The sequence below is a fragment of the Entelurus aequoreus genome, linkage group LG04, assembly GCF_033978785.1.
Source record: "Entelurus aequoreus isolate RoL-2023_Sb linkage group LG04, RoL_Eaeq_v1.1, whole genome shotgun sequence".
NCBI classification, from domain to species: Eukaryota; Metazoa; Chordata; class Actinopteri; order Syngnathiformes; family Syngnathidae; genus Entelurus; species Entelurus aequoreus.
Window position 1 is genome coordinate 9,906,142 of NC_084734.1, and position 12,155 is coordinate 9,918,296.

Sequence of the window (12,155 nt, forward strand, 5' to 3'; positions counted from 1 at the left end):
CTGGCGGCCTGGGAGCCAAATCCCTGGAGTGACCCCATACTGGCCCCCGAGTTCAGTTCAAAACTTGGGAAATTCCTAAAAGCACGAGTGTTCCTGTTGGGGAGGGTCTTGGACGTTGGCAGACTGACATTTTAACCCTGCAAGGCAAACATAGTACACTAGGCTCCAAACTTGTGATTTACAAGTGAGGCGTTCCTCAAGGCTCTCCTTTGTTTCCTCAAGGCTCCCCTTTGTTTCCTCAAGACTCCCCTTTGTTTCCTCAAGGCTCCCCTTTGTTTCCTCAAGGCTCCCCTTTGTTTCCTCAAGACTCCCCTTTGTTTCCTCAAGGCTCCCCTTTGAGTCCTCTCCTTCATGGCAGTTCCACATATTTTTCACAATGGGATTTATGTAACTAAGGTGTTGCTCTCACTTGTTTACTTCAAATGTAGTCAACTTCTTTAATACTAGTAGTGTTTCTCAAGGTTCCATCTTTCTTTTTATTGTTTCTGGTGGCCCGCGAGTTCAGTTTGTACATTCTTCTAGAAGATTCTTAAAAGACTAGAGTGCTGTCATAGAGATCTTTTTGCAGAAGGTTCTTAAAAACATCACACAAATAAACAGAGCATAATGAAATCTCTTCTTTGGAGGACTCTGCTTCTCTGGAATATACAAAATAACAATAATAGTGGAGGTACAAGTCCAGCCTTTTGTTCTTTGGCTTTCTGGAACACTAAACCGTTTAGTTCAGGGGTCGGCAACCCGCGGCTCCGGAGCCGCATGCGGCTCCTTGACCACTCTGATGCGGCTCAGCTACATACATGCCGACCCCCCCGATTTTCCCAGGAGATTTATGGATCTCAGTGTCTCTCATAGATTACTCCCAGGGAAAAAATAATCCTATTTACACTCTAATTACTAAATAAAGGGCGTGCCCTAATTGCACTGCAGTAATTGTCCTCTATAGCATTTACATACAGTGTGCCAGTCCAGCCACATGTTGCATGTTGTTATTACTTGCACACACAGGAGACAGCAAAGCATACTTACTCATCAGCCACACAGCTTACACTGACGGTAGCCGTATCAAACAACTTTAACATTGTTACGTTACAAATATGCGCCACACTGTGAACCCACACCAAAAAAGAATGAAAAACACATTTCTGGAGAACATCCCACCGTAACACAACATAAACACAACACAACCATTACCCAGAATCCCATGCAGCCCTAACTCTTCCGGTCTACATTATACACCCCCGCTACCACCAAATCCCCCCACACATCACCCCCCCCCCCCCCCCCTCTCTCCGTGCGTTGGTTGAGCGGAAGAGTTAGGGCTGCATGGGGTTCTGGGTATTGGTACCGTCAGTGTAAGATGTGTGGCTGCTGAGTTAGTACGCCTTGCTGTCACTTACGTGAGCAAGCTGAAATTGCATTCTACGTGTGGTCGAGCAGGTACACCGTTAGGGCAGACTGTAGAGGGCGCCAAATGCAGTGTCATCACGCTCTGATATTCGGGAGTCTCCCGGGAAAAATGAGAGGGTTGGCAAGCGTGACGCTATCAAGCGCCATTCATTCAAAACTCGCGGGCTGCACTAACATCAAATTTCCACATTAAAGTGCGTGCCGGTGCGTGTGTCGGAGACCCCTGGTTAACATAGCACAAAGCATTTAAGCTTTGTATGCAGTGTTTTTCATTTTAAATTTTTTTTTGTGGCTCCCATTACTTTCTTTAATTTGTTAAACTTGCCAAAATGGCTCTTTGAGTGGTAAAGGTTGCCGACCCCTGGTTTAGTTTCACCTGAGGGGTTTGGTGCAAACTGTTGTCTTCGCTTTTCACTTTGTATTCGGTAAGTACCTATTTTGAGTCTTAATTAAGCATTTCTACGTGCAAACTGTTACGCACAGGACTGTGAGAAAGGAGCGCTGCAAAGAGAATCCTAAGTCTGACGTGTCAACATATTTGGACTAGCACAAATTAAAATGATGGTCTATCCAGAAATATCATTTTATCATTTATGGATGATTAAAACTGTGTCTGGTGGCTTTTATGTTTATTTCGAAAATCCTCGAAACAATCTAACAATCTCTGTGAACCCTTTCAATCCGGTTTCAGGGCAGATCACTCTACGGAGACAGCCCTCGCAAAAATGACTAATGATCTATTGCTAACGATGGATCGTCATCTATGTTGCTGCTTCTTGATCTTAGCGCCGCTTTCGATACCGTCGATCATAATATTTTATTAGAGCGTATCAAAACACGTGTTGGTATGTCAGACTTAGCCTTGTCTTGGTTTAACTCTTATCTTACTGACAGGATGCAGTGTGTCTCCCATAACAATGTGACATCGGACTATATCAAGGTAACGTGCGGAGTTCCCCAGGGTTCGATTCTTGGCCCTGCACTCTTTAGTATCTACATGCTGCCGCTAGGCGACATCATACGTGTTAGCTTTCACTGTTATGCTGATGACACCCAACTCTACATGCCCCTAAACATGACCAACATGCCAGATTGTAGTCAGCTGGAGGCGTGTCTTAATGAAATTAAACAATGGATGTCCGCTAACTTTTTGCAACTCAACGCCAAGAAAATGGAAATGCTGATTATCTGTCCTGCTAGACACTGACACCTATTTGATAATACCACCTTAACATTTGACAACCAAACAATTACACAAGGCGACTCGGTAAAGAATCTGGGTATTATTTTCGACCCAACTCTCTCGTTTGAGTCACACATTAAGAGTGTTACTAAAACGGCCTTCTTTCATCTCCGTAATATCACTAAAATTCGTTCCATTTTGTCCACTAGCGATGCTGAGATCATTATTCATGCGTTCGTTACGTCTCGTCTCGATTACTGTAACGTATTATTTTCGGGTCTCCCTATGTCTAGCATTAAAAGATTACAGTTGGTACAAAATGCGGCTGCTAGACTTTTGACAAGAACAAGAAAGTTTGATCATATTATGCCTATATTGTATATACCTTTATATACATATATGCCTATATATATAAACCTATACTGGCTCACCTGCACTGGCTTTCTGTGCACTTAAGATGTGACTTTAAGGTTTTACTACTTAGGTATAAAATACTACACGGTCTAGCTCCATCCTATCTTGCCGATTGTATTGTACCATATGTCCCGGCAAGAAATCTGCGTTCAAAGAACTCCGGCTTATTAGTGATTCCCAGAGCCCAAAAAAAGTCTGCGGGCTATAGAGCGTTTTCTATTGGGGCTCCCGTACTCTGGAATGCCCTCCCGGTAAAAGTTAGAGATGCTACCTCAGTAGAAGCATTTAAGTCCCATCTTAACACTCATTTGTATACTCTAGCCTTTAAATAGACCCCCTTTTTAGACCAGTTGATCTGCCGTTTCTTTTCTTTTCTCTTCTGCCCCCTTCTCCCTTGTGGAGGGGGGCACAGGTTCGGTGGCCATGGATGAAGTGCTGGCTGTCCAGAGTCGGGACCCGCGGGGGGGACCGCTCGCCTGTGCATCGGTTGGGGACATCTCTGCGCTGCTGACCCGTCTCTTCTCGGGATGGTCTCCTGCTGGCCCCACTATGGACTGAACTCTCACTATTATGTTAGATCCACTATGGACTGGACTTTCACAATATTATGCTAGACCCACTCGACGTCCATTGCATCTGGTCTCCCCTAGAGGGGTGGGGGGTCACCCACATCTGTGGTCCTCTCCAAGGTTTTCTCATAGTCATTCACATTGACATCCCACTGGGTTGTGAGTTTTTCCTTGCCCTTATGTGGGCTCTGAACCGAGGATGTCGTTGTGGCTTGTGCAGCCCTTTGAGACACTTGTGATTCGGGGCTATATAAATAAACATTGATTGATTGATTGATTGAGCTTCTGTGCATTCAAAACGTGGACGTTGTGTCGTGTGTTTGACTGGCACAAGGCACTGTGGTGTGTGGTGTTGAAGGCCAATGTTCAATTATCAAACTTCTTGATGTTTCCCCATTCCTGGCAGGTGGCACAGCCCCATGTTGCATAACAAGGCTTTTTTTTTTTTACACGTCAAAAAACTAACAAGGAATCGCCGCAAACACCTAGCATTGACTCCAAGTTGGTAGCAGTCATGGCGCCCTGAGTGCCTTTTGACCAATCATTGAGGAGATGGCCTGAAACTGGGTTGTCTCTATACACCTCTCACTACAAAGGCATATTTACTTGGACTTCCAATGTGTGTCAAAAATAGCCTCTGGGTGTATTTGCCACAAATGACATGGACAAGAATGGTAGCAAACACTTCTCAGATTTTCTACAATAGTTGAATGTAGTTTTTCTTACTATGCTTTGCTTCGTAACGTCTAAGTTAAGGGATGTTAGGCCATAGACTTAATATAAAACTCCTGACCATGTCTGATCTTCATTGCTTGTTTGCATTCATTTCCCAAAGCCCTACAGAAAATGAAAATTATCCTTAAAACCAGGACATCAATGCTCCCATTGTCCATGTTTCCCAAGTTAGCTGTGAACATGGTGCAGTTTATTTTTCTTCTGTGATAAAGAGAAAGAAATTCCTTGACTTACGCACGGACATTCCACACTGCCGGATGTTAGGCTATGTATTGCTCCCCAGATTATGTTTAAAGGCCTACTGAAAGACACTACTACCGACCAAGCAGTCTGATAGTTTATACATCAATGATGAAATCTTAACATTGCAACACATGCCAATACGGCCGGGTTAACTTATAAAGTGCAATTTTAAATTTCCAGGGAAATATCCGTCTGAAAACGTCTCGGTATGATGACGTTTGCGCGTGACGTCACGGATTGTAGCGGACGTTTTGGAACAGCACGGTGGCCAGCTTAAGTTGTCTGTTTTCATCGCAAAATTCCACAGTATTCTGGACATCTGTGTTGGTGAATCTTTTGCAATTTGTTTAATAAACAATGGAGACTGCAAAGAAGAAAGTTGTAGGTGCGATCGGTGTATTAGCGGCTGGTTACAGCAACACAACCATGAGGACTTTGAGTTGGATAGCAGACGCGCTACCGTGAGTACAGCTTTGGCTTCCAAACATTTGATCGCTTGCCCGTACGTGCGTGCCGCTATGTGCATGTCACGTACGTAACTTTGGGGAAATATATGTGCTGTATGAACTTTACGAAAGCCACAACGCTGTCCGCCGCCGCGCCGCTGTCCTCACCGGTGTCTGGGTTGACTTCCTCCGTCTCCGGGCCGCCGACCGCACCGATGATTGTGGTGAAGTCCTCCGTCGCGCCGTCGATCGCTGGAACGCAGGTGAGCACGGGTGGTGATGAGCAGATGAAGGCTGGCGTAGGTGGAGAGCTAATGTTTTTAGCATAGCTCTGTCGAGGTCCCGTAGCTAAGTTAGCTTCAATGGCGTCGTTAGCAACAGCATTGCTAGGCTTTGCCAGGCGGGACAGCATTAACCGTGTGGTTACAGGTCCAGGGTTTGGTTCGGTGTCTCCTGATAGTAGAAGTAATAGTAGTATTGTTGATCTTCTGTCTATCCTTCCAGTCAAGGGCTTATTTCTTCTGTTTCTATCTGCAGTTAAGCACGATGCTATCACGTTAGCTCCGTAGCTAAAGTGTTTCGCCGATGTATTGTCGTGGAGATAAAAGTCACTGTGAATGTCCATTTCGCGTTCTCGACTCTCATTTTCAAGAGGATATAGTATCCGAGGTGGTTTAAAATACAAATCCATGATCCACAATAGAAAAAGGAGAAAGTGTGGAATCCAATGAGCCCTTGTACCTAAGTTACGGTCAGAGCGAAAAAAGATACATCCTGGCGTCCTGCACTGCACTCTAATCCTTCACTCTCACTTTTCTCATCCACAAATCTTTCATCCTCGCTCAAGTTAATGGGGTAATTGTCGCTTTCTCGGTCCGAATCGCTCTCGCTGCTGGTGGGAATGATTGTAAACAATGTGCAGATGTGAGGCGCTCCACAACCTGTGACGTCACGCTACTTCCGGTACAGGCAAGGCTTTTTTATCAGCGACCAAAAGTTTCGAACTTTATCGTCGATGTTACCTACCAGGGCCGGCCCGTGGCATAGGCCGTATAGGCAAATGCTAAGGGCGCCGTCCATCAGGGGACGCCACGCCAGTGCCACAAATGTTGGAGAAAAAAAAAGAAAAAAAAAGTTGGTACTATTATTTCTAAATACAAAAAATAATCCCACGTTAATTAAAATGCAAAGTAAAGCCTATTTAATAGAAATATTATTTGTTACAACATTACGCCCCCCCTCCCCCCGCACGGTGCGCCCCCTCCCTTCCAGTATCATGACTCTTTTTGGACCACCAAAAAATCAACACAAAATGTCAAAACGGCCAAAACTGTCAGGTGCCCAGGGAAGAAAAAAGAGAAAAGAAGAGGAGAAACGAGAAAAAGACAGAGGTAGCAGGTAGGTAACGTTAGCCTACATGAAATTATTTGTCTGTTACAGAATGTGATAGTAACCTGGCTTTTTAGCATTAAGCTACTGTTACATGATTCGGCAATTGCTATTCAATAAATAGCTAGTTCTGCTTTAACGTCGGGTTAATATTGTGGAGGGGGCTAAATTGTTATGGAAAATAATAATGTAACGTTAGGTAATTACAGTACTCCCACCTTACATTCCTCAGGGACATTTGTATTAGATCTTTTAAGCAGGTGTTTTTTGTTTACATTGTTATTACCTTCTGGTTAGCTAATGTTTGCCCTGCAGGTAATAGTCACTTTGCCACCCCTTTATATATTAGTTGTAAGCCTATTTGTTAAAGTGCACATCATTAATGTTAATTAAACAATATCACATGAGAGGGAATGCTGTTTTTTAATTTGAGCACTGCTGTGATTCGGTTAAAGATAATCATAACATAACATTCTCATATAATATGTTAATTTGCTTTCTTTAAGTAAAAAAAAGGTCAAAGACAAAGCTATTCGGTTTCTTGTGAGTATATACACTTCACTGCCGATGTGGGGGGGCGCCACCTAAAATCTTGCCTTGGGCGCCAGATTGGTTAGGGCCAGGCCTGTTCTCTACTAAATCCTTTCAGCAAAAATATGGCAATATCGCGAAATGATCAAGTATGACACATAGAATGGACCTGCTATCCCCGTTTAAATAAGAACATTTCATTTCAGTAGGCCTTTAAGTAGTACTAAAACAGAAGAAGAGTTGTGTCCTAATCATAAACACAATTGGAGTTGATTGACCCTTGCATATGACAGAGTGACCCCCCATGAATTTTAAAATTGTAATGGTATGGTATGGTAATTGTAATGGTATGAGTAAGAGCAAAATCATAATGTTCTTACCAGATGGATGTAAGGCACAAAGTAGCCCAATACAGCTGTAGCAACTCCAAATGCCCAAACACGGTAAGTGAGTATGCGGAAAACTCTCAGGTTAAAGTACTTTCTGACCCCCGCCGAGGCCTTATTCCACCACTTTGCGCTCTGAGCAGTGGTCCCTGGCTGTGTTGGAGACTCAGCGCTGCCTGGTGGTCCCATGCCATGTCCGGCCGGTAGCAATGGCTTAAATGTCAGTGCCAGAAAGGCTTGCACAAGCATGAAGAGGCTGAGGATCTGGAAGGTCCTGCTGAGTCCCAGCGGCTCCACCACCTTGTCCAGCAACACAGGGAGACCCATGGAGAAGAGGCTGGCACCCGCCGTCACCACACCGTTGGCCAAGCCAAGGCGCCGGCGAAAGTAGTGGCCCAGGATGACCAAAGAGGGCTGGAAGGCGAAGGAGGATCCACAGCCAAACAGGATGCCATAAGTGAAATAACGCAGGCTCAGGGAGCTGGAAGAGGAACACAGGCAATGAGGGCTAGCATGACATTTATACAACCACCAACCTTAAGGTAGACTGCTCAGTCCATTAACTCAAAACTTGACTAAAAAGTGAAGTCTTCAAAGGCTTTTAAAAGAGTGGAGATCACAGAGGGACTGGTGCGAGTCATTCCAGAGTCTTGGGGGGGGGCTACAGCCTGGAATGCCAGGTTTGAAAATAAATGTTTGGCCTGAAGACTGAAGGCTGCGCCCTGAAGTGTAGGGCCACAACTAATCAGCGATATACTGAGGGGCCCTCACCATGCAACGCATGGAAAGTCAGGACTAAAGTCTTCAACTCTATGCGGAATTTGACTGCAAAGCCAATAAAGACTGGCTAGAATGTGGACTGTTCTGGGTGCGTCTGGCAGCCACATTCTGTACAGTGTTTGTCATATACTAGCTTTCATATACAGTACTACTACATAATACTACCCTGTGTACTAAAAGGGTAAGTGATGTGTACATGTAAAACTAATAATCCACTGATCTACTAATATCCAAATACAAGGTGTGTGCCGTGTACCGTGGTTGTACGGTACACGGCACTAATAAAGTACCACAGTACTAATGAATTAAAAACGGTACTTTACTGCCAGTTGCTTTTTTTTCCCCGTGGTCACATTGCTGGTTTTACGAGCAGAGAAGCACACACACAGAGTACTTACAAGCAAACACAGTGTGGAGACAGAAAAGTGTTATGGACGCATTTTGGGTTGGGGTAATTATCAAAGAAGAGAAGAATAAGTGATTATTACATTTTAACAGAAGTGTAGATAGAACATGTTAAAACAGAAAATAAGCAGATATTAACAGTAAATGAACAACTAGATTAATAATCAATTTTTACAGTTTGTCCCTCATAATGTAGACAAAATAATAGGTGTATAAATGACACAATATGTTACTGCATACGTCAGCAGACTAATTAGGAGTCTTTGTTTGTTTACTTACTACTAAAAGACAAGTTATCTAGTATGTTCACTATTTTATTTAAATTACAATAATAAACATATGTTTCATGTACACTAAGATTTTTTGTTCAAATAAAAACAATAATGACATTTTCTGTGGTCCCCTTTATTTAGAAAAGTATCAAAATACATTTTGGTACCAATACCGGCACCAAACTATTGGTATGGGCACAATCTTAGCGTGTACTTTTGGTGGGCGTGTTGTGTGCTCTACTAACATTGCATATGCTAATCATAACTGAAGATCGCCTTATTTAAATAACGTTTGCTAGTCTGGAGGCATTGGATCATTCATGCTATCATGCTGCTACTTGTGTTGTTTTCAAACAAGCAGAAGACAAGTACCACTTTTTATGTGCATGATAAATAACCAGCGATCAGTGTTGTTAAATCAAACTGCACGTGCTGTGTAATATATTTGCATCTTCTCTTCTCAGCATATTTTCTGCATATTCATGAAGTCAGAGACGCTAAATGGATTGCGCTCCTTATTCTGCTCACTTAACAGAGACTGGAGTTATTCTGCTCACTTAACAGAGACACGAGTTATTCTGCTCACTTAACAGAGACACGAGTTATTCTGCTCACTTAACAGAGACTGGAGTTATTCTGCTCACTTAACAGAGACACAAGTTATTCTGCTCACTTAACAGAGACAGGAGTTATTCTGCTTACTTAACAGAGACAGGAGTTATTCTGCTTACTTAACAGAGACAGGAGTTATTCTGCTCACTTAACAGAGACAGGAGTTATTCTGCTCACTTAACAGAGACACAAGTTATTCTGCTCACTTAACAGAGACACAAGTTATTCTGCTCACTTAACAGAGACTGGAGTTATTCTGCTCACTTAACAGAGACAGGAGTTATTCTGCTCACTTAACAGAGACAGGAGTTATTCTGCTTACTTAACAGAGACAGGAGTTATTCTGCTTACTTAACAGAGACAGGAGTTATTCTGCTCACTTAACAGAGACACGAGTTATTCTGCTCACTTAACAGAGACAGGAGTTATTCTGCTTACTTAACAGAGACAGGAGTTATTCTGCTTACTTAACAGAGACAGGAGTTATTCTGCTCACTTAACAGAGACACGAGTTATTCTGCTCACTTAACAGAGACATGAGTCATTCTGCTTACTTAACAGAGACAGGAGTTATTCTGCTTACTTAACAGAGACAGGAGTTATTCTGCTCACTTAACAGAGACAGGAGTTATTCTGCTTACTTAACAGAGACAGGAGTTATTCTGCTCACTTAACAGAGACAGGAGTTATTCTGCTCACTTAAAAGAGACAGAAGTTATTCTGCTCACTTAACAGAGACAGGAGTTATTCTGCTCACTTAACAGAGACACGAGTTATTCTGCTCACTTAACAGAGACAGGAGTTATTCTGCTCATTTAACAGAGACACGAGTTATTCTGCTCACTTAACAGAGACAGGAGTTATTCTGCTCACTTAACAGAGACAGGAGTTATTCTGCTCACTTAACAGAGACAGGAGTTATTCTGCTCACTTAACAGAGACAGGAGTTATTCTGCTTACTTAACAGAGACGAGTTATTCTGCTCACTTAACAGAGACAGGAGTTATTCTGCTTACTTAACAGAGACAGGAGTTATTCTGCTCACTTAACAGAGACAGGAGTTATTCTGCTTACTTAAAAGAGACAGAAGTTATTCTGCTCACTTAAATGATAAATGGGTTGTACTTGTATAGCGCTTTTCTACCTTCAAGGTACTCAAAGCGCTTTGACAGTATTTCCACATTTACCCATTCACACACACATTCACACACTGATGGCGGGAGCTGCCATGCAAGGCGCTAACCAGCAGCCATCAGAGGCAAAGGGTGAAGTGTCTTGCCCAAGGACACAACGGACGTGACTAGGAAGGTAGAAGGTGGGAATTGAACCCCAGTAACCAGCAACACTCCGATTGCTGGCACAGCCACTCTACCAACTTCGCCACGCCGTCCCTAACAGAGACACGAGTTATTCTGCTCACTTAACAGAGACTGGAGTTATTCTGCTCACTTAACAGAGACACGAGTTATTCTGCTCACTTAACAGAGACACGAGTTATTCTGCTCACTTAACAGAGACACGAGTTATTCTGCTCATTTAACAGAGACATGAGTTATTCTGCTCACTTAACAGAGACACGAGTTATTCTGCTCACTTAACAGGGACACGAGTTATTCTGCTCATTTAACAGAGACAGGAGTTATTCTGCTCACTTAACAGAGACAGGAGTTATTCTGCTCACTTAACAGAGACACGAGTTATTCTGCTCATTCAACAGAGACACGAGTTATTCTGCTCATTCAACAGAGACACGAGTTATTCTGCTCACTTAAAAGAGACAAGTTATTCTGCTCACTTAACAGAGACACGAGTTATTCTGTTCACTTAACAGAGACACGAGTTATTCTGTTCACCTAACAGAGACTGGAGTTATTCTGTTCACTTAACAGAGACAGGAGTTATTCTGCTCACTTAACAGAGACTGGAGTTATTCTGCTCACTTAACAGAGACAGGAGTTATTCTACTCACTTAACAGAGACTGGAGTTATTCTACTCACTTAACAGAGACTGGAGTTATTCTGCTCACTTAACAGAGACAGGAGTTATTCTGCTCACTTAACAGAGACAGGAGTTATTCTGCTCACTTAACAGAGACACGAGTTATTCTGCTCACTTAACAGAGACAGGAGTTATTCTGCTCACTTAACAGAGACAGGAGTTATTCTGCTCACTTAACAGAGACATGAGTCATTCTGCTTACTTAACAGAGACAGGAGTTATTCTGCTTACTTAACAGAGACAGGAGTTATTCTGCTCACTTAACAGAGACAGGAGTTATTCTGCTTACTTAACAGAGACAGGAGTTATTCTGCTCACTTAACAGAGACAGGAGTTATTCTGCTCACTTAAAAGAGACAGAAGTTATTCTGCTCACTTAACAGAGACACGAGTTATTCTGCTCACTTAACAGAGACACGTTTTATTCTGCTCACTTAACTGAGACAGGAGTTATTCTGCTCATTTAACAGAGACACGAGTTATTCTGCTCACTTAACAGAGACAGGAGTTATTCTGCTTACTTAACAGAGACAGGAGTTATTCTGCTCACTTAACAGAGACAGGAGTTATTCTGCTTACTTAATCAATCAATCAATCAATCAATGTTTATTTATATAGCCCTAAATCACAAGTGTCTCAAAGGGCTGTACAAGCCACAACGACATCCTCGGTACAGAGCCCACATAACAGAGACAGGAGTTATTCTGCTCACATAACAGAGACAGGAGTTATTCTGCTCACTTAACAGAGACAGGAGTTATTCTGCTTACTTAACAGAGACGAG

At 42.9% G+C, this 12,155-nt stretch overlaps 1 protein-coding gene across 2 annotated transcripts in view; it reads right to left on the reverse strand.

The window, feature by feature from the left end:
- Nucleotides 1-12,155, reverse strand: part of slc16a2 (solute carrier family 16 member 2) — a 60,795-nt gene that overhangs the window by 22,413 nt on the left and 26,227 nt on the right. For both annotated transcript variants that reach the window (XM_062044167.1, XM_062044168.1), the window contains exon 3: nt 7,298-7,784. In XM_062044167.1, coding sequence (XP_061900151.1) covers nt 7,298-7,784 — 487 coding nt within the window. The remainder of the gene's footprint in view (nt 1-7,297; nt 7,785-12,155) is intronic.